Source organism: Microchirus variegatus (genome assembly GCF_963457635.1).
Source record: "Microchirus variegatus genome assembly, chromosome: 8".
Classification (NCBI taxonomy): Eukaryota; Metazoa; Chordata; class Actinopteri; order Pleuronectiformes; family Soleidae; genus Microchirus; species Microchirus variegatus.
Genome location: NC_139809.1, coordinates 6,334,217 through 6,357,824, shown reverse-complemented (window position 1 = coordinate 6,357,824; position 23,608 = coordinate 6,334,217). Strand labels below are relative to the sequence as shown.

The window sequence follows — 23,608 nt, the reverse complement described above, 5'->3', positions numbered from 1 at the left end:
AAGGAGCCTTATCCACACGGAAAGAGGACTTTCACTACACAATCTATTTCTTGTGCGGTGTATACATACTTTTCCTTTTAAAATAAAGCCAACAAGTAGAAGCAATAAAAACCCGAGAAATAATGAACCAAGCGAGGGGGGAATAAGGAGAGAAAATATCTTATCATAAAGGGAACAGACCAAACGAACTCCAACCACAACAAGAATTTTTAAAATGGGCAGTAAAACTTTGAGTTGAAATACTGGAGCATTTATTGTATCCATTATATTTGCAAACTAGAAGAGAATAATGTCTTCTGACTCACCAGCTGTACGATGTAACATAGCAGGCGATGATAAAGAGCCCTCGCGGTTCCAACAGATGAAATTGGGTCCACCTGAGTTCGGCCTCACGTGTCTGCTTCATATTACTGTTCCCAGTGTCTGACAATGTGGCTCACATTATGGGAAGCTACACACAGCGACTGCAGTGAGATCGGAAATTGATTCAGATAGTGTGCATTGAAGGGAATGACCTAATTACTTGGTCATTCAAACAGATGCAGCGACCTCCCCGAGAGCGGCTCACAAAAAGCCTAACCCCCCCCACCGCGGACTGTTTTAGTACATTTTATTGGGTGTCCCCAAAATTGAATTTGCTTTGACAGAATGCAGGCTTTGTGAGGTATCTTTGTCTTCGCTACGTCGCATTAAGCTGAATTAGCATGTCGGGTTATGTTACAGCCCACACAGCTGAGAGTGTAGTGGGACAAACCTTATGTCTCACTAAACTTAATGGATTCCTACTGACATCCTCATGTAGCAGCAACTGAAATATTGGAGGCAGACTGTATAAAATGCCTTTGAACTGCTGGAATATTGGCCATAGATTAAAAAGAAAAAGTCATATTTTTAAAGTAACATGCTATATTTATAGGTTTTCTCTGCTGCTGGACTTCAAACTCTTCTCATGTGTGCTTCAGCCATTGTTGCATTGCATTTACAATTATAATAATAAAAAAAAGGTTCTATTATGCAATATTAGCAATGCAAATTCAGGACAGACAGGGCAATGACTTGCAATTAGAAAATAATTAGTCTAGTTGGTTAGATCAATATGACACTGTTCTGTAGTAAAGTAGTTATTTTTTACTTGTTGTTAAAATGCCATGTGTTATAATTAAAAAACATGAAATTAAACCTACAGCACACTACACACCAACACACACAGCCTATAAAATACACGTCTCGAAGACAGACATAGTTTCGTAGCAAAACAATGTGACGCTGAGATGGGAAAAGATGCTGCACAGGAAATCATAGATTTCTTGACTGAGCTACAAGGGGTCAGCGAGTGCATGTGAAATTAGAATCTGTGTTGTGTCTTAATGCGACATGCCAACACAGCAGAAATACTTTGTTTTAAAATAGCCAGTCTCATCCCTAAAGAGAGTCCAGACTCAGAACACCTCCCTTCTCCTTGAGTTTGATGGGGCCCGGCGAAGGAGTCCACAGAATGCTGATAGCTCAACCCACCATTCACCACTACTCTGGTTCATATTTTTGTGGAGGTCCATTGACTTTCTCCTTTTCAGTCTCCCTTTAATCCCTGGGTCTGTGTCCTCAGTGGCTCTCTACAGAGGGGCTATTATTCAGAGCCTTATTACTGCGCCCCTCGCGGCTTATCTCCTTCCTGGTGACAGTCTTTTCAAGCCTCTCCCTAATGACCTGGGGAAGCTCACATGCTCAACTTCCCAGGGCTGCAGGGCCCCGCTGATGTCAGAGGGGGTGGCCCCCATGCAGAGGCTCCTGGTGCTGCCAGAGAAAAAGACAGAGAGGCATGGAACTGTCCCCGCCACCGACGCATCACACATTCAAACTTTACACACGTCCTCTTCCTCCTCCTTCACCTCATGCAGGTGTCGAACCTGAGCCCATGCACGCAGGAGGACTCGGACGACTCCAGAACTCAAAGACACTTGGTCGTTCTAATTAAAGCGTGCTGGTGTGACACTTATAGCCAATGATATGGTACCTTTTGTGATTTTGCCTTCTGTGATAATGGGATGAAATCAGAGATCACTGTGCCGAGTAACAGAGATGCTATTTCAATAGTTAAACCCCTGTGTTCATATTCTAAAGTGGGCTGCTGGCTGTGTTATGTTAATTTTATTTTTACACATTCATAAAACAAATCTGCTGAGGCCAACAATGTGTCTGTACCGTAACAAATGAGGAGTTCAAATTGAGTATGAGGGTTAAAAGAGTAAAAGCTTTTCATTTATGGAATTTCTCATCCCAATAAATACATTTTTAAAAAAAGCATCCCCAGACGGGACCTCTGTTTCCATTTAAATATATCGACTACATTCAACTGCTTCAACGCGTCGGAAGCATTTCTTTACAATGTTCATCAATATGACGCATGGAAGCTACTGAAGCATAGAAACCTCCAGCTGTTTGTCAGCCACCTTGCTCATTCACATGCAATTTCAATTAACATGAATGCTCATGGAATCAGTGAGAAGGAATGAGCTCTCTTTTGAGGAAACCGTATAGTAAAACGCTGATGTCCTACTGGTGCACCCTCTAATTATCATCTCAATCTCGCCGCTAAGCCCTGTGGTGTCTTTGGAGAGGTTCAGAAAATGATGTGGCTGTGTCCATTATTCTTTCATCATCCGGGTTTCGGACCCCTAGGAAACAGTTAGCTGAATACAATTCGGTCATCAGAGCAGACACGCTGTTGTTGTCTGCTCTTTACCCGAGATAATGAGAAACGTGACACAGGTGTCTTTGTGCTTCCTCACATGGTATGCAGGCCTGTCGCCCCGAGGCCCGGAGGAAACGACAGTCCATATTGTTTGTGTCTCGGAATCATAAAATACTTAAGACATGCTGAACCGCCAATTACCAAAGCGATGACTTTAGTGAAGCTATTTACAGCACAATAGCTGGAGACATGCAGGGCACGGCCTGGAGGACGTAATCTAGTCTTCTGCTAGTGTCGCTCTCCGTTTTCTAATCTTCCTCCAAACAAACACATCTGGTTAATCTTTTACAGCTTAAACAGTACTAACTAGTGAGTGTCGAATCAAAGTTTAGAATATGGAAGGGTGAAGGCAAGTAACATTCAAAAATGTAAGTACCTTTTGACCATTATTCTAACATCCATCCATCCATCTTCTACTGCTTTATTCTCCACGTGAGGGTTCATGCTGGAGCGAATCCCAGCTGACACACGGCAAAAGGCGAGGTGCACCCTGGACAGGTCACCAGTCCATCGCAGGACTAAAACACACAGACAAATAATCATTCACTCACTCACACCAATGGGAGGTTTAGAGTTTTCAATTAACTACTCCAAGTTTTTGGATTGTGCACTCTTAGAAATTAGGATTCCAAAAGGGTCCGTGTACAAGGGCTGAGGTTCTTCCTGGAACCATTTGCTTCTGAAAAACCCTTTCGCGAAGAAAGGGTTTTTCAAATGTTCTTGGTAACACTAATGGTTCCAGTAAGAACTATTTTGATCCAGAAAACCCTTTAAAACCCCTTTCCTGAATAAAGGGTTTTAAAAGGGTTCTTGGTGGAACCCTCCAAAAAGGTTCCAGGTAGAACCTTTTTATAAAGGTTCTACCTGGAGCCAAAAAGGGTTCTCCTATGAGGAGAACCTTATATGGTTCTACTTAGCACTTTTATTTCTAAGAGTGTAGGAGGAAACCGAAGTACCCAGAGAAAATCAATGCAAAGCTTGGAACAGGTTGCGAACCCAGGTTTTTTTGCTATAAGGCAACAGTGCTAGCTGTGCTAGTTACATAAGAGGTCTATGGTTTTATTTTATTTAAAAAAAAGAGAAAGTCATGACTAATATTGTGTGGAGATTTACTAACTTTCAACACTAAATACAAAAACAACACCATTTTCTTACTGCTACTGTCATGCTTCTCGAGTGATGGCGCCAGATTTCCAGAAATAGAAATGAGAATCAAAACTATGACAATTAGCTGTGCTTTGTCACTATATCTAATGGCATACATAATAGATTTTTTGCCACTTGAGCCAATACAAGTACACCCAGTTTGTAATGGAGATTTATGAGCATATATATACGACTAAGCTATTTGTCTTCTCTCCAAAACGCCCATCTTCTTTAATCACTTCACTAACTAAAAGGTTCCCGTCAGCAGAACGTGTGGAATCTGTAAAGCCTTTTGGAGCAGAGCCACTGATGCCCTTTAACCTTTTGATTAGTCATTGGTGTTTTTAGCCAAGGCCAAAAACCACTTAAATTACCCCCAAAAACTCCTCCATCAGCAAAGTTAACAGAACAGGCGAGTTCACTTTAACAAAGCATAGACTCAAGGACCATTGAATTTACCTGAAGTGACATTCTACTCCTTTACTTTTTGATTGTATGCCATATGTAAATATTTTAGGATTCAATGTCAACAGGAAATATTTAAAGCAACATTCTTTATGTAAGACGTTTTAATAACAGAAGACTGGTCTGTTTTTTTGCAGCATCTTAAAACTGCTCATAAAAGAAAGTTGGTTACAGCCTTTTGTTGTCTTAATCCTGACAAGTCAGCTGTACATCCTGAGATCAGACATACAGTCATGCTATCCCCCTGGGCCTTAACTATTGCGGTTATGGATCCTGACAACCATGTTGAGCTAAAAAAGATCCAGGGACTGTGTTCCTTCACTGTAACAACTAGCATCAAAGACAAAAAGGGGGGGGAAGACAGACTCTGATGATAATGGAAAGTGTTTTGACATCCAGGTTTAAGTAATTATTGGATTTAGATAAGAGGGGAATTCCATCCGACGTGAGGTAAAACAAACAAAACAGGGGATTGCAAACTATTCCACCAACAGCAGAAGTCCCACTGCAGCCTCAGGGTGAGTGCGGCACACTCGCATTACATCATGGATCTAATCGCACGTTGAACAATGGAAAAATGCAAGTTGGTACAGTGCATTGGTTCCTTGTAGCCTCTCAGCGAGGTCAGTATCAGGGCACAAGAGGAAAGCTATAATTCTTCCATTTTTTCATAAACATATTAGCCAGTTCATTGTGCTTCAGTTATTATTATTTTACTTCTATTCTATTATTAAACATGCAATTTATTACAATTGAAGGAATTTGTAGTGATTTAATTCCCTGTTCTGAAAACCAAACAAACTGTGACTCAACTTGTTCCACATCCTCGCTGTTCTGTAATTAGAAATGTTACAGCAAAGTGGAACATGTAATCATGGCTTGGAAAGGCACTGGTCTTTTTTTCCAGATGCAGGTGGAGGCAAATAAAATTTTTGTCAAGACAAAAACTGGGTCCAAGTTTGACTCATGTTTGCTTGCGAGTCTTAAAGGCAGCATAGCTGTTTTGTTCTCCAACAACTCCCGAAAAAAGTTACATTTTACTCTCTGCACACTTGATTCTATGCTCCCAAGTAACGCAGTATGTCTAGACCAAACCAGACCAGACCAACGAGTAGTATTATTATCTGCATTGGTATCGTTAAATATTTAATTTCCATCACTAACATTCAATCAAAACACCAGGCTATTGCTAACAAGGTGCAATGGAGCTTTGAGGAAATACAGTGGTTTACTGGCAAACCTTTACAGTAAGTTATTTGAGTTTGCGTAAAGAAAATACTGATATATATCATGATACAACGATTCTGTGATAATCATTATTTTGCAAGACAATCATATAGTGATAAATCACGATATCTGTCTTACTGAAGAAAACAAAAACATGCAGGATTTCCCTATTTATTCACAATATAGAGAACAAAGTACATCAAATCTATGTACTGAAAGTGCATGGCGCATCTCTTAACCGCCATTATCCCGCTAACTCCCTCTTCTTCAGCTTGGTAACTTCCACCCAAGTTTCCCTCATTCATTTGAGCAGCGCCACCGCGAGGAGACATGAAGTAGTGATACTTTAGAGCCTTAATTTGTTAATTAAATTTACCCTGGTGTATCGATTATTGTATTGCACGAGGAAGGACAACCAAATCCATATTTGACCCACCCCTAATATTGATTATTACTATGCACACCCTTTGTAGCACCATATTGCACTAAACGTACAACAACAAAAAAGATAAGGCAAACCTCAAACAACTCAAACATCCATTCTCTTGTACATAACTGTCTTTACATTATCATGTCCTGACTGTGCTCACTGTTTTTTTTTTTCCCAGTCATTCATCCGTCTGTCTTCTCCTCACCTAGATGAGCATATGTGCCTTCAGTCTGACACTGAGACAGACAAAGTGTCCTCCCTGCCCTCTGACCCAGTGTTCACTGTCTGAAAGGACATTATAGTTAATTACACCTCTTAAGACATCACAAGAAACGACTACCCAAATACACTATTCCTTACATACCAAACTGTCCACAAACTCTTTCCCCTCCATCTCACCTACTGAAACACAATGGAAGCTAATGTGATAGCCCTCTCTCCATCACACTTAAAATCCATAAAAGACCCAGTAAGCATAAAATGTGATTTGGGAGGTGGAAGACTCAAGGGATTTTCTGGATTGTTCTCCTGCCCAGACCTACAGCGGTGCACTGCTGCTTTCAAGGGCATGAAAAAAAATCTATATGTTTTGGTTAAGAGCGATCACTGTATAGGAGCCAATGTCACATTTGCCCTTTTCTTTGACAGCGAAAATAGGAATAATCCAGCATAAATGTAGTTAAACCCCCCACACAAAGACTACATGAGGTAACTAGCTTTACACTGCAAAACAACAATACTGCTTCTTGAACTCGGTGTCAAGTCAGACCTTATTTTTTTTTAAATGACTCTTGCCCTGGTGGTCCAAGAGGTTCACTTGAAACACAGAGTTTATCTGGAGCACAGATCTGACTCGCCCCTCCTTCGCTTGCTCTTCTTCTGGTTGTAAGACAGACAGAGAAAGGCAGGTGGCCGGTGCATTACAGAAAGCAAACAGTCTTATCCAGCCTCGCTCAGACCTGGCGGCATGCATTCCTGATAGCATCTGTACTCCATCAATGACAGAAAAGGCAAGACATGGATGGCGGATTCAGGGGTTTTTTTTTTGTCGTAAGTGTGTTTTTATGGTGTGTCGGGGCAGCTGATGGTGGGATGTAGAGGGACACACTGCTTGACAAACACTCAAGGAATGGAATGGAAATGGTTGGACGTAACCTTGTGGCGATTCGGAACAAGGACGCGGAGTGAGTGCTGAAGCAACGTCTGCAAACAACTGCAGGAATGTCTAAAATAAAGCAGGACGAGAGAACGTTTTGTCCACTTTGTGCACGCACTTTAAGGCACTCAGTAACTACAAAATGTTTTTGAAACTTCCGACAGTTATACTTGGATTTTACGCAAAATGTTTAAGGCAACACCTTAACAACTGTAATATAAATGTGAATGAAACAATTAGTCTATACCTTTAAAATATGAAATTATTTGAGCTGGGTCATTTTACTTCTTCTGTATAGCCTCTTCTTTTATATCTGGGACAAAACCCTGGGTTTTGAACTGTGGAGCATGTCTAGCGCACCTAACGCCAGTTTGGGTCCAACTGAATGTATACAGGCAGTAGTAATTTGACTCCCAACAACATTAGTTGGGTGTGTTAGTCGGACTGATACGTTTTAATGTATTCTAAAGGTCCAGATTTATTCTGACACACAATAATAACAGGAATAATTGGATTTTTTTTGGCAGCATTTAAATTTCCTGACTGCACAACACATGTACAGCACAACACTGTCCAAGTCATTTCCAGATCTGCTGACTTTGGCCAGTGCTTGCTTCTCACCTGGCAACTGTTGGAATGATAATCTCTTGGCCTGTAATCTGCAGGTTTCCCCAACAGTGTCACGGCCTGCACGTGCAGGTATCATATAGGACTTGGCCCCGACACTCATCTACAGAGAGCACTTCTGCCTCTGCTTTTGACCTACTCTTCAATTACACCATGTAGCAATCATCTCCACATCCACAAAGATGGTGATTTAAGTTTAAAGGATTCACGCTGAATATTTTCCAACACACTCATTTTTAAAAAGCTTACAGTCCTAGTGCTTCCAGCTTAAATCACTAATTGTAGATATTTACCATGTTTTCCATGCCCTCGCCACACTGGGATACATACAGGTAGAACTGCACAGACAGCACTGTGTGTTTAAGTTTATGATGACAACCTGAGGTTTACATGACAGCCAAGTTCTCGGAAATGGGGCCCCCCCTGTTCTTGAACACCAACAAGCCTTCCTTTATCTGACAGCATTTTCCAAAAGTGAAAAGGTGAAGCAAGAAATATTTCCAAACAAAAAGGTTTAACCAAATGGCAACCAGTTGTGACGACACCCATAAAAAGCTAAACTTCCGTTCTGAAGCCTTATGTTATGTTATCTGAGATAACATAACATCTTGACATAACTTTGACCTACCATACTTTTGCGGGTTTCTGCGTATTTAGTACGTTTTTTTAATAAACCTAAAGCGGAATTAGTGAGCTTGAAGGCTTATTAGAGCTTATATCTATAAAAGCTATTCTAAATTTAAGGTTTAAGTGTTTCTGGAGTTGTTTTATTAAACAGTGAGGGAAACCTCACAAATCTTGTTTGAAATGTGTTAAAAATCTCTTTAAAAAAAAAAAGCTTAAAATATCTTGTTACAGGTTTCATTTTGTGACCAATTTACAAAGAAACAACAAAATTCCCAGATCGTCATGGTGGGGAGAATTGCCAAAACAAGACATTTTATTACGATACCATACCACACACACACACAAAATAATCCTGTCCATAGATTTAAGTTGGATATAGTCCAATCCTCCATATCATCCACAGCCGCCGTTATTCAGAGCTGTTCTCACTTATACTCCACTAAACACTACCACCAACAGATTTCACCGTGGATAAAGGATAATTCCATGGGATCAGAATGACTCAAGATTTAAGACGCACTTTTTAACTCTTCGAGTTAACCAAGCATTAACTCCAAATGTGATAAAAGCATAGGACAAAAAAAGGATTTGGTTTTTGGACATTGGGAGGGGCGAACTGCAAGACTCTTGACTATGATGAATAGAAACCCAATATGTAAGCTTATAAAGGGATTTCATGACATTTCCATTCATATATATATACATTTTTTTTCAGAGTAAGCAAGTTATAACAGTTACTATATTATTGCAAACGAACCGTAAGACTGAAAGAGAAAAGAGAGTAATGTTGTTTTGTTGTAGCCGATGCAAGACAAGGGCCTACAATAACCCGATTTATCTGAATCACTAAGTATTATTTAATTGTCCCACTCTGTATTTGAGCTTATCTCATACATCAATGTGTTGACAGGCTGTTGAGAACATTGAAGGCAGAATAACACACACACATTATATATATATATATACATATAAACCCACCTGTGGCCATTTTTTATTCCATTTGTGAGAGTAGCATATTCTCAAGGCTTCCAAACTGAGGTCTAGACCTCCTTTGAAGTTACAGAGACGTTTATTGTGAGAGATTGAACCATTCTAATCTGCCCTGGGTTATTTACCCAACTAAAGACAGGTATTACAGAATGACCGAGGAAAGAGAGATCAGAAAAACTTGAAACAAATTAGGGACCTTTAAAAAGAATTTGCTTTACTATGCGGAGACTTTAGCAGATTAGCGTTCCAGCCCACCTGGGGTTATAACAATTTCCCCTTATTTTTAAACATCTCAAAGAAAGCTCCTCCCAAGTGTTTTGGCATTCATTACAGAAACTTGGGAGGCTTGAATGAATGGAGACCAACTCAGATGTCAGTGACTTGACCCTTGACTCCACACTGACCACAGTCAGTCAAGAGTTTTGCTTCTCAGTGCTAGTATTTAGTGAGATCATCAAAGTAGCAAGTCTTTACCGTTACCGTGTGTCCCTTTATCGTTACCTTCCACTCGTCTGTGGTTGTTACTATTTTCTGTTTAATGTCAGGGGAATGTTTGCAATATGTGTTGCAGATCTGTTTGTGGCTATGAAGCTATGGATTAGCACTGACGAGCGTTGGATTACAGGGTCCCTGCTGGGATGTCAAAGGGCTACGCCGGCTCCTTTCACCTCCGGCCTCAGTGGAGCAGAGCATAAGTGGCAGGGGTTACCAGTACCATCAATGATTTGCTTCGTGAAGATCAGAAGGCCTTTTCAGCATTCAGGGTCATATTGACCTGCAGCAGACTCCTATTCCCATGAATTACGCCCCAGTTATATCTTGGGGAGTCCAAACAAAAGGATCCCCCACAGAAATCTGGATCCAAACAATGGAGGTTATAGGCTCAACGAGAAGCACTCAGAGGACTCTAAAGCACTGACCACAGGGAAGTGAGGCATTGTGTACACATAATGGAAAGTGGCAGCTCTTATTATAAAACAGAGTAGAAAAACTTCAAGTTTTTTTGGATTAAGCAAACCAAAATTTGACTTGTTATGCCCATTAAACATTAGTGATAACTTTTTTGGTCTAATGAATGAACATTTCTGTTCATATCTAGTAAAACCCTGGATTTGATACAATTCTGAGATAATGTATACTCAACATAATCTGGAATATAAAAGAACAAGGTGACAAGTCAAGCCCCAAACACAGTTGGATAGAGAATGGGAATTTCAGACTCAGACTGGCCACTGTTATACTATTAAAGATCCACGAGAGAATAAAAAATGACTAAACACATCCAGTACAAAGAGAGCACAAACCTCTGCCGAGGCCACTCAAGTTTCCCACACTCTCCATGCAGTATATTCCCCCATTTTGGAAGGTTAACGATGTTAAAAAAAAAAAGCTTAATTCCAGATCTTCATCACCACCAATATGGTATAATGTCTTCCTTTTTGGGCCATAACCTACATCTGCAGAAGATTTCATCCAAATGTGTCCTTTATTTTCGAGTTAAGCTGCAGCCAAAAACATAACCCTATAACCCACACAAACACACATATTTTGCGCAGCTATTCTTGTTAGGACACTGCATTGACTTCCATTCATTTGGACAGCCAAAACAAAGCTGTGTCCTGAACCTTAACCGTAACCCTAATCTTAATCTTACTTCGGGAAAGGGTTTTTTAAGGGTTCTTGGTAACACTAATGGTTCCAGTAAGAACCATCCATCCATCCATCCATCCATCCATTATCTACCACTTTATCCTCCACCGGAGGATCGCAGGGGGTGCTGTGCCTATCTCAGCTGACATAGGGCGATAGGCGGGGTACACGCTGGACAGTTCGCAGGTCCAGTAAGAACCATTAAAGAAAAAGGTGACAAATCAAACCCCACAGTTGGATAGAGAAATCTGAAAATCAAAAAAATCTGAATTCCAAATCTTCATCACCACCAATATGGTATATCTTCCATTTTGGGCCATAACCTACATCTGCAGAGGATTTCATCCAAATCTGTCCTTTATTTTCAAGTGAAGCTGCAGCCAAAAACATAAGCCCCTTGATTGGGGGAACAAAAAACTAAACTTAACTCCGGACAATTCATGTTGGTAGAAAACACAATTTAAGACTTCCTCACAGCTCGCCGTGTTACATTCAGGTGCTTCTGCACTTGGTTTTGCATTGCATGACTTGTGGCTTTTTGCCAGATATCCCAGGATACACTCGGGGTTGGGAGGCACGTAGCCTGCAAGCATTGTGGGGGGGGCGAGGGAAGGCTGTTCTTATTTTTCTGGTACTAGAGCACTCAGCTGAACAGATCATTTTTGTGATTAGCTGTATAAATGTGTGTGTGTTCCGTGTGAAGGTTAGGGCCAGAAAATGAATGTAAGTCAATGTAATGTCCTTTAAAGTCATGGAAAGCAAACTGTGTTTGTGTTATGAATCAATTTAGATAAAAGACGGAACAAGCAAACAGCTGCGGACGGTATGCATTTCCCTGATGTGCTACAACTCGCAGAAACGACTGGATGCAGTTAGAACTTACTGTTCATAAACAGAAGAAAAATATGAAAAGATTTTCTGCTTCACTGCAGTCGCATTGCCTCACATTATGTTGACATTTGTACAAATCTGCAGAGCATTATGTTTGTTTTCTAGGGGAAAGTCACCATTTCATTTCAGCGGGAGCTATGTTTGATCCACATCCAGTTGAATCATGTGTTCAAATTGACACGAGTAGTCAATCATGAGTAGTAGCAGGGCACTACTGCCCTCTACGTGTTACACGGGTTATTACACGGCAAAATTAGCATTATTAAACTAAGCAGCAGTGTAATGGGTCTCTTAAATTCAGCCATACGTGTTCTGAAGTTAGCGCAATGAAACACATGCAAGATAGAAAAGCTAATAAAACGCTGTACGCTGCCAGCGGGTGTTTCCTTTAAAAACGACATGAAAACTGGTTGAACAGAGCTCCAGTTGGAGAGGGGACGTCCCACAGTGAACTCTCAGTGTCCTTCAGTGGCTCACTGATAAAGGCTTGTAAGGACAGGCAGTGGGCATACAGACATACACTGAACCGCCTCTATTCAGCCCCGATGCTGTGCCCATGCCTCCTGTTGCTCCTCTGTGTCTCCCCAAGCGAGTCCTCACATTCATCTGGCTCATTTGAATTCCAATATGGGAGACCTCTGATGAGCCACATGAACTGTTACACTACGCGAAAAGACTGCTAATTAATCACAGAAACTCGGCTCGGTGTGGTTTTCGACTTCCGAACATAAATCTGACCTCTTTTACATAATGAGTCGGACGCTCGCGTCTGAATCCACCACATGTCACTGCGGTTGTAATTGTACATACAAAGTTAATGTGCAATAAATAGGTAGACAAGTATTTTTAACTTACTGCAAACATCTGGAACGTACAAATCTTTGTTTGTTTTATTGCAAATACCAAAATGTGTTGACATTAAGAATGTGCATCTATATCAATCTTTTATAATTATACAATATTTTGTACATAAATACAGAGCTGACACTTGGATAAAGTGTTTTTTTTTTTTTCCAGAGTTAATCTTTGTGATCCAGATGGATAGAAAAGCTTTTAATGGTTCCGGGAAATACATGTCCTTAAATGACCCACAGTTGTTTCAGCAGGCTTAGCTCCGTGACACTAATGTAGTGAAAATATAGCTTCCTGATCTCACACACTCTGAGCTCTTACCTCGCCTTGCCCTTACTTACTCCAAGTTTTTCTGGACATCATATGACTTCCTATGATTGCTTCCTCCACCTGCAGAGTTCACCTCTGCTGTGATTTGAGCTACTTCTCCTTCCTTCCCAGCAGGAGACCTTTGTGTCTCTCTGTTCTCCCTTACAACCTTACCCCCACTCCTTCTTCTCTTCACTTTCTTCTTCTTCTTTTCTCCACACTAGCTCATTCCATCTTCCAGGTAACCACATGAGAGCCCAAGAATGGCCTTTGCTCCTCTGTGAACTGTGTCTGTCGTGTTTAGGATTCTGCCATTAGGGTTAGCGGAGGCATGCAGGATGATGATTAGCCACTTCAAAAGGTGCACAGGTGTGAGGGCTATGCCACACCAGGTACACACACAAAAACACATACATACACATGTGCAGGTTTTGCGCAGCTATTCTTGTTAGGACACTGCATTGACTTCCATTCATTTGGACAGCCAAAACCTTACACTCTTAGAAATAAGGGTTCCAAAAGGGTTCTTCTACAAGGGCTGAGGTTCTACCTGGAACCGTTTGCTTCTGAGGGTTCTTGGTAAAACTAATGGTTCCAGTAAGAACCATTTTGATCCAGAGAACCCTTTAAAACCCCTTTCCTGGATGAAGGGTTTTAAAAGGGTTCCAGGTGGAAATGTTATAAAAGGTTCTACCTGGAACCAAAAAGGGTTCTCCTATGAAGACAAGACGAAGAACCTTATACGGTTCTACTTAGCACTTTTTATTTCTAAGTGTGCATCCTGAACCTTAACCGTAACCATAATCTTAACCTTACTACAATTTACATCTTAGCCCTACACTCTTGAATAATGGTTAATGGTTCCAGTAAGAATTTTGATCCAGAGAACCCTTTAAAACCCCTTTTCTGAATAAAGGCTTGGGAACACTAAGGGTTCCACCTGGAAAAAGGGTTCTCCTGTGAGGACAAGCTGAAGAACCTTATATGGTATATACTTATCCAGTTCCTCAGAAAGTAGGAGGACTACTGGTCCTGACAAGGTCAGCGCTTAAACTGAGAGCTACACAGCTTGCAGTTGCGGGTCACAGTCAAATGTGAAGCTCCTTTGAAGGTTTACTGAGCACCAGGCAACATCTTTACAGGACAAATATTACACCTAAATGCTCACCACCTAGGGGCAGTGTACACACAAACATGCTTCATGCTCCAAACAACCACTACTGGGGGAGGGGGGTCCCCATAAGGTTATAAACTCAGTATTGTGAACATAAAAAAAAAAGAAAGGAAATACACCACAATTGCACTAATGGATCGTATTATGCCGTTTCATACAAAATAACTTAATGGCACTCTGTTTATCCATGTGGTAAAGTCGTCTTTTCGTGTACCGGACCATGTGCATTGTCAGAAGACATTTAAGAAGAAAAGGAATGGCAATTCATAGTTTTACGACCCACTCGAGCATCACAAAGAGTGTCACGCTTGCTGTCATCCAGCCCGACTACAAGACTATACAGAGCTAGCTTGACAGTGGACACAGATCATCTCGCGTGTACGGTTTTCATGAATTGAAATAATGCTCAGCTGTGTAAAGAAAAACACTGAGAGTTGCTCGTCACCGTCAACCGTCAAATCTGACACCAGGGGATTGTTCCCATGAACATTTTTTGTCTCGTGTCTGTCGCTGCTGCTGCTGCTGTGTTATTACAGTCCACATGGTTTGAGTCTATTTCTACAATTTCAAAACAAAATCACACACACACACACACACATATCATTATTATTAAAAATGATGGTGGGTGAAGTTTTGGAACGGAATCTGAATTCTGGGAGGTTTTAACTAAATCGTGAGCACACACATCTCCCAACTCATCACCCCACCCCAGCCAGGCCAGCAAAACAGCCAGCCCCTACAGTCCACATGGAAGCGATCACAATTTAACAAACACAGTGTAAATAGCAACAAACACGCCATAAACAGATCAAATATTGCTGGTTCACGTAGAAAAGAAAAAGAAAAGAAAAAAAGTGGTACTTTAAAGCAATTCAGAGAAAATGCTCCAATTTGTTTGTCAGTTTGCCAGTGGTGTTTTACAATAGTTAGGATTTGATGAGGTTGTTTGTTTGATGCAGCTTTTAAGGTTGAAAGAAGAAAAACAAGTTGGCAGCGGCTCAGTCCTTCTCTGACGTGTTTGGCCTAATTCACCTGCTTGGCCAGAGGTTTTAGTTAAACCTCGTGACCTGCACTATGCGTGTCGTTGTTTTTGCGTCTTACCTGCGTCATTCATCCAAATCCATGGGTGTAAAACCAGGTCAGGCACTGCCAACAGACAACAAGAGAGTGCAATGAGAGAGCAAAATGATACAAAGTAAATAAAACTAATATAAACAAATGTTACTTTGTTAATCGAAATGTTGTCAATTGAGTTCACACAATGCTGATTTAAAACTATCTGCTTCACATGACCTGGCGACAGAAACCATGCCGCAATCATCGGAAGTGATTTGTTTTATGTCAATACAGTTGGACGTAAGAATAACATTGTGCTAGTAAAGCAAGATGGGTACAAACAGGTTGGAGCAACACTGAAATCAAGGACTCATGAAAAGTGAATTCTACTGCTCAAGAAACATGATTTTTAACGAGTTTGACGGGATAAAGACTCCTTTTCCTCAATGTAATGCACTTAATTTCTATAGGGGGACCAAAGCACTTTGCAAAATAAAAGCACGACAGACACACGGCATTAAAAACACATGGTATAAAAACAAATTCATTAAACATAAACCAAAGCATGAAATTACCGATTCAAAACACAAGCGAATAAAAAGTGAAATGAAAGAATTAAAAAAGTGCCATCACGCTACTGGATATTAAAAGCCATTCTGAAAAAATGTGTTTGGTTTCAAAGATCAGTGTGCGTGCAAACAGTTAAAATTTCAGTTTGGCTGGGGCATGGCTGTTCATGGCTTTAAAAACAAACATTACAAGTTTAAAATCATTTCTCAAACGCACTTCATATGATGTTGGCGAGGATGAAGTAAAAAAAAAAAAAAAAAAAAAAAGAAGTATGAGCTGACTAATATATGGCCTGTTCTTTAAAATATTTTTTTTTCAATAATTAAAACAAGCTTTCTGATTTTCCAGCATCTTAAATGTGAATATTTTGTGGTTTGTGGACAACCCAAAGACATCTGAGGAAAGGAAGGAAACACCCAACAGATTTTAATGTTTTTTTTTTTTACATGTTTTGACATTTTATGGACCAAACAAGTACTCATTCATTTGAGAAAATGACAGACAGATTAATCAATGATGAAAATAATCGTTGTACGATGTTAGTTATAATTACTATAAACAATGTATCAAATCATACCATTTTCTGCATCCATAAAAGCTGGGGCTGTGATGATTAACTGATGCTTATTAATTGATTACCAAATACATACTCAACCATTTAAAAAACATTATGTTTGACCTATTTCAGGGCTATTCAACTAAAATTTCCAGAGAGCCAGCTTTTCAGAAGCTGAAATGGCTGCTAGCTTTGTGCTAAAAAGGTTAGTAACAAAACTACCAACATTCAATTTGCATATAGTGCAAAAAGGTTACAGTTGCAGTACCACCAACATTTGGGTATAACAGTCACAATTGGCTCCTACAAAATTAGAGGTAACAATATTAACAAAATTAAGGTGCAATGGCCACAATAGGCCAGAAATATAAGTAACAGTACCAATAATATTCAGGTACAATTGCTACAGTTGGCTCTTGCAAAAACTAAAAGTTACAGTACCAACAAGACACAGGTACCGCTACAGTTGGCTCATAGTGCAAAATATTCTGGTACATATACATAGACTGCATACAATTACAGCTGTACTAGTATTTGCCAAAAAGTGACGCAAAAGTGTCACAAAGTGTCGCAAAGTGCCAGAAATAGGCGAAGCTACGGTTTTATTGGCTTTTTAATAATACATTTATTATTCATGCAAATTGGTTGAAGGGCCGGTTCTGGCCCCCGGACCTTAAGTTGAATAGCCTTGACCTATTTATTTATTTATATAAAAACAAACAAAATATCTTGCTTCTTAAGGTCCAGTGTATAACATTTAGGAGGGTTTATTGGCAGAAATGGAATACATATGTTTGTTATAAGTGTCAAATTGTGTGCGTTTTTGTGGCCTTGAATAATTGTTATGTACTTGCATGTTCATATGTGGTTTCATAGCGTGTGTGTCGGTTCTGTCCACAGGGGGGCGTTGTATGGACTTTTTTTTTTTTACAAACAGCCACAGCCTTTCAGTCAGTTTGACCCGTTTCTATGCTCCTCTGTCTCTAATAGTAATAATAATATTAATAATAATGACAATAACAATAACAATAACTTGGGGAACATGTGTATTTTACAATGTGGTCATGAGGTTTTCCTGACTCACATAAAGAGCACACACACACAGCAGAAGACAACGTAATTCTATCACTGCCTTTACTTCCGCTCTGTAGGTGGAGACTGTCGGTGCTGCTGCTGTTACGTTTAAGGAAGTTGCACAATTTCGGGAACACACGCTGTACTGGTGTGGTTTAGTCGCGGTTTGTTACTGCTCTCTCGTGTGCTTTCAATGGAATTTAATAAAACATTTTAAGCTCTCTCTCGCTCTCTGACTTTTACAGTATGTCAGTGTAGCTGTCGGTTAAACGTCACCCCTCTGTAGCAACGACCTGTCGTTGGACTATGAGTAACTCTGTAACTTCCGCTACTTACATTCGAAACATCAGTTACAGTTTACGTCGTAAGTTGTCCGACTTTTTGGATCCTCAGCACAGGTGGAAAGAGGTATGCATGTCCATACGGAAGCCGAGTGGGGAGGTGAGGTACACCCAGCTTCACGTGAGGTGGGTTATTCCAACTAACGATTCTTTTCATTGTTCGACTCGTGTCTTTTACTTGGACCAGATTATTTTTTGTATTATTTTTTAAAGAACAAATAGCACGTTATTGGTTCAGTATGTCAGAATCAATTACCTTTAAAGGTGAAAGTAAATATTGTATAGAATGGAGGACCCCCCCCCCCCCCCTCCCCTTTCCAAAACACATCAGGGAACTATGGTGGCCTTCAAATGCCAGAAATGTTGTAGTTTACCTATTCAAATCGCGAAACGCACATTCTGCCAGGTAATGTAATAATAATCGATATAATATAACTCTAATTATTTTCACTATCTGTTAATCTGTCCATCAATTAATTGATCAGTTGCAACGGGTAACTTCAATTCCAGGTCACTACTGCTACTACTACTACTACTACTACAACACACACATACACACACACACACACACACACACTGTTTACTACATCATTTTGTACATGTCCCTTCATAGTATGGATGTCTTCAGTGATCTACAATGTAGACAAATAAATAAAACGTAGGTAAAATAGATAAATATATGAGGTAGGACCCAAGGCGTAGGCCGTGCAAAGATTGTACAAGAACATCTGCTGTGAGTATCGACTGGAGGTCCCAGGATCTGCCTGCAGGGGTTGGTTTAGACTGACAGGGCAAAGATCCAATTGCACTTCCAGATCTCAGACAGACAAACCGGTGGTGTCTAATCAACCGGACATAGTGGTTGTCGATAAGCGGCAGAAGAGGGCAGTAGTGATGGATGTGGCAATCCCAAGCGGCAGCAACATCAAGAAGAAGGAAAATGAGAAGCTTGAGAAATATCAAGGGTTTCTGTCTAGAAAAGTACAACCAATTAATCTATTGTTAAAACAGTCGGCGGTCAATTTGGAATTGATTGACGATTCATTGCAGTCCCAGTGTTTATAAATGGTGACATACACAAACTGGTTTGTATTGGTATATTGTACCAGAACATATAACAGATCTGTCCACTATCCATCCATCCATCCAGGAGATTTGAAGACCTTGTTGCCCAGGGGAGAAGCCCCACAGTGGAGCTTCTCAACGACTGGGGGACCACCAACAGCACAGTGGGTGATCTTGTGGACATTTTGAGGAGTCATAAGTTACTGGCTGCTGCTTCTCTCCTGCTACCTGGTACGATTTATGAAAATTCATTATCGAAGTGTCTTATTTTTTTTCAATTCGGTTCACATAACTTGATGCGCACTGTGTAAACAGCAAATACTGCACTTATTTTTTTTTTTAAACCATACACAGTGGACGAGCCTCCCTCGGCACAGATAGTGTCAACCTCTCCAGCAGACAGAGACACTGAACTTTCAACCAGGCCACTGGAAGAGAGAGGGACACCGCTGCCACCTCTCAGCCATGTTCTGCCGCCACAAACTCAAAAGGAGGGAAGCAAACCTGGAGATGAAGGTGGATGCTATTTCATATCACGGTTTATCGATGATTTAAAAATGTTGTGTTGACATAATATCTGGTATATTCATTCAGTGGTTGAGTAAAACACACTGTTGTGATTTCCACAGAGACCGAACAAGTGATGCTGCATCTTCTTGAACCTTGTGATTTAACATAATTTGGTCAAAAGATGGCAGCAGTGAGGCCTTTCCAACTAAACTGAACATGCCAGTTTTATGTGCGTCCCTCATTAGGTTTCTCCAGTTTCTTGTACAATGAGCTGATGGAGATTACCGGCAACTTTGATGACCGGCCCATGTCAGACGGTGGCAGCAGACTCGGAGAGGGAGGCTTTGGCACCGTGTACAAAGGCCTCCTGAATGATAAACCTGTCGCTGTGAAGAAGCTCAATCCAGTGAGGAGAAAAATATTTCACACCAATTGACCAATTTTTAGATATCGGTAATCATCGATCAAATTTATGTCATTTAGGTGGATGACATTTCACCTGATGAGCTGCAGGTTCAGTTCCACCAAGAGATCCAAACTCTGAAAGTGTAAGTTTAAAAACTTAAAAAACGATTCCTCGATTTAAAGTCATTTGTTTAAGCCCCACATAATCTAGATTAATGTTAAATGTATTTGTAAGTGCAGGTCTGGCTTTGTTCCACAGGTTGAAACATGAGAATTTGGTTGACATGGTTGGATTTTCATGCGACGGACAGTACCCGTGTTTGGTTTATGCCTTTATGGCCAATGGTTCTTTGCTGGACCGACTAGCCTGTTTGGTAATCACCACCCGCAAAACACTCGCTTCTTTCTAGTGCTTGAAATGGCCTACAGATATTTATATTTTTTTTGTCTTTTGTCCTCGCAGGACTATAGTCCTGCACTGTCCTGGCAACAGAGATGCTTGATTGCAGAAGGGACATCAAGAGGCTTGGAGTATCTGCACAGCAACCATCACGTCCACAGAGACGTTAAAAGGTACATACAGAGACTTGGATAAAACTAATACTATGTTCTTGATGTTGTCAAAAGATAGTAGTCATGATCTCTCTCTCTTCTTTTTTTTGTTATGTTAGTGCAAACATTTTGTTAGATGAGAAATATGTGGCGAAGATCTCTGATTTTGGGTTGACGAGAGCGTCGGCTAAACGCACGTCGACGACCGTGATGACGGAGAGGGTTGTGGGGACCCGGGCATACATGGCGCCCGAGGCCCTCAGAGGAGAGATCACTCCGAAATCCGATGTCTTCAGCTTTGGAGTGGTACATTCTTTGCACACACACACATACAAGGAGGGATTTTTATTTCAGGAAAGGAGAAACTGCAGGTGTGTTGGATAAAGTAGAACACAGCTCCGCATTTAGATCTCTTGCAAGACACTAGCACAGTGTGCATGCTTACTTAGTCAGCTGGTTAGTTACTTTCTATTTCCTGTTATTATAAAACACCATCTACAACGTACAGTATACGAGCAGAAAATTAAACGAAACCACAGGGTAATGAAGGTCAGATCACATATTCGGAACAAATTAGGTCATTCCAGAGGGTTCGCGTACCCTTTTCTTCCCCCGTTTATTATTCTTTGCATGACGGTGGTTGAATGATTTACAGGATCAGCCTTTGTATAAAACCCCACCTGACCTTCCATATGGCTCGTACTGTACGTCTTAATAGGGCAGCTGTGGAAACACTGCGATGTCTGTCGAGGTTCTTGGCAAACGGTGAAGCAATAAAGGTTTTCTTTTTTTCCTCCAGAGCCGCGTGATTAACCCCGTAAGCGTCTCTCTGCCGTCTTACAGGTGTTGCTAGAAATATTGTCTGGACTCCCGCCAGCCAGTGAAAACCGGGAGCCACAGTTCTTGGTGAGCAAGCACAAAAGAGGCCTTCAACTGTAAGGTTATCAAGCATCAGTTTGCGATTACATCTTATTAGAAACTATTAGTGAGGGAGTATCATCCGTTAGTAGTCATTAAACAGTGATTTAAGCTGAATTAAAGGTCCATTGTGTAGGATCTTTGGGGGCGGGGGGGTCTATCAACAGGACATTTAATGCAATATTTATTTATCACCTGAAAGTTGGATATTTAGGTATTTACTTAGTTAGAATATCCGGGTTCATTCCTACATGCCAACAAATCCTACAGACTGGTACGGATAACATAAGCTTGTTTTTTTTTTTTACCCCTTGAACTTTAAATTTAAGCAACTTTATATATACTGTGATGTTAAAGTTTACTCACCTCAGGTCTGATTTACCTTCACTTAAGCTGGAGCTCAGGTATGATATCGACGATGAAGACGAGGAGCTGACTCTGGAGGACGTCATCGACAAGAAGATGTCCGACTGGGAGCCGAGTCAGGTGAAGATCGTCTACACTCTGGCCTGTAGCTGCCTTCATGAGATGAAAAACAAAAGGCCGGTCGTCATACAGGTACAGTGAGGAAAGACGCACAAACACACACACACAAGACTACTTTGATCAGTTTTCCCAACAATAATCTTTAAATAATGCATTCATCACATGCACACGAGCCATACATTGTACTTTACTTTGCATGATTCTATTCTAAGAGATAGAGCGAGAGCAGAATCAGCTGTTCTGTGTAAAATGTTTAAGGCTTCAATAGACTTTGTAAAATAATGCAGCTGGCTATTCTGTCTCACTAAGAAGCAAAGCTTAAAACGGACTCTTTAAGCGATCAGTTATTTGTTCATAAACCAAGATCTTTGGTACGTTTTGACTATTTGCCATTAAAATGTATTTTAATGACAAATAGTACTAGTTTGCCGTGGATTTTTTTTTGTATTACAATTTAGGGTCCATTCACTTCTTTTACTAAAGATAATATTTGTCTTAACAGATCCTGTCCAAACTTGAAGGTAATATTTGTCTTAACAGATCCTGTCCAAACTTGAAGGGGTTGTCAAAAGCGTTTCACTGGATCTTCAGGCATAACATCGCAGAGAAGATACGAGTTATGAAAAACCTGCTGAAATCAGTGCAGACTGAAAAAAAGTGACAATTTTGTATAATTTCTGTCCAATATTACATATATTATATTTTAACCTTACAGTTCTGTTACAAAAGTAATGCAAAACACTCTTAAAGTCTTGTGTTTTGGCATGTCTCAGCGTGTTAACGGTGGACAAGTATTTCCCTGTCAGTGTTGCCATTTTGCGTTTTATTGTAAAAGGAATAAAATGTGACAAAAAGTGTGATTTAAATATTTTTTATTTTTTCCTTTTAAAAGAAAGATTTGTAAGAAAACAATTAAGACCAAACATGATTTTTGTTATGACACAATATGACTATAAAAGGGATTTCCCTTTTTCTTTTTAAATGAGGTGAGCTTAGTAGTTCGCCAAATATTAATCAGCAGACCAGTGGATGTGGCAATATGACGATGAAGGTACTTACAGGGACTCCCTCTCTTTGCTCGACTTTCCCTCTTGGATGGGGAACAGCGAAGCATGCGTCGCCTCCTCTCTGTCAATCTGAGGTTTTTGATGTAATATTTCTGGAAGCCCTGATTCATTCCACTGTGATCCTCAACAACACCGACTAGCTCCACAACAGACCAGACTGTTTCTTAATCATAGAGCATCACACAGCTACAATATGTACAGTTACAGCACTTGCATAGAAAAATAAGTTTCTCAGCAGATGATTTTTTTCATGTAAACCACAGTTATATCAAAAAAAAGAAGTCAATATTCAATATAAAATGCACTGTTAATTGAATCAACAGACACCACGGGGATAATTATATCCTTACTGCTTTGGAGCACCTCATTGTTGGGAGACAAATGTAGAGACACATTAAAATTGGAGACATTAATCGACAGAAAGCTTAAGGAATGAAGGTTAAGAAAATCAAGCACGTGAACTCAAAAGTGGGGGAATTTCATCATATTCGCGCAAGTTCACAGTCACTAAACTTTTTTAAGTGTTAAAGCTGGCAATGACATCCAAACCTCAAACTAGACTTGTTGGGCCTCTTTGAATCACTGGAAAGTCATCTTTGTCAACGCATTAACATACATTGATACCGTATGCTTCCACTTGGCAAGCTACAAATGGAAATTCTGGCGTGTGTCATTGCTCAGTTGTCCTTGGCGTGCATAGCTGGGTCTCTGG

At 40.4% G+C, this 23,608-nt stretch overlaps 1 protein-coding gene across 1 annotated transcript; it reads left to right on the top strand.

The window, feature by feature from the left end:
* The first annotated feature begins 17,808 nt into the window (after nt 1-17,808).
* irak4 (interleukin-1 receptor-associated kinase 4) lies at nt 17,809-22,449 on the top strand. The gene is made up of 11 exons (XM_083894022.1): nt 17,809-18,019; nt 19,044-19,189; nt 19,313-19,474; nt 19,714-19,874; nt 19,952-20,016; nt 20,133-20,247; nt 20,337-20,446; nt 20,545-20,731; nt 21,269-21,331; nt 21,737-21,901; nt 22,370-22,449. The coding sequence occupies exons 1-11, from the start codon at nt 17,859-17,861 to the stop codon at nt 22,424-22,426; spliced, it is 1,392 nt and encodes a 463-aa protein (XP_083750148.1). The 5' UTR covers nt 17,809-17,858; the 3' UTR covers nt 22,427-22,449.
* The last annotated feature ends 1,159 nt before the right edge of the window (nt 22,450-23,608 follow it).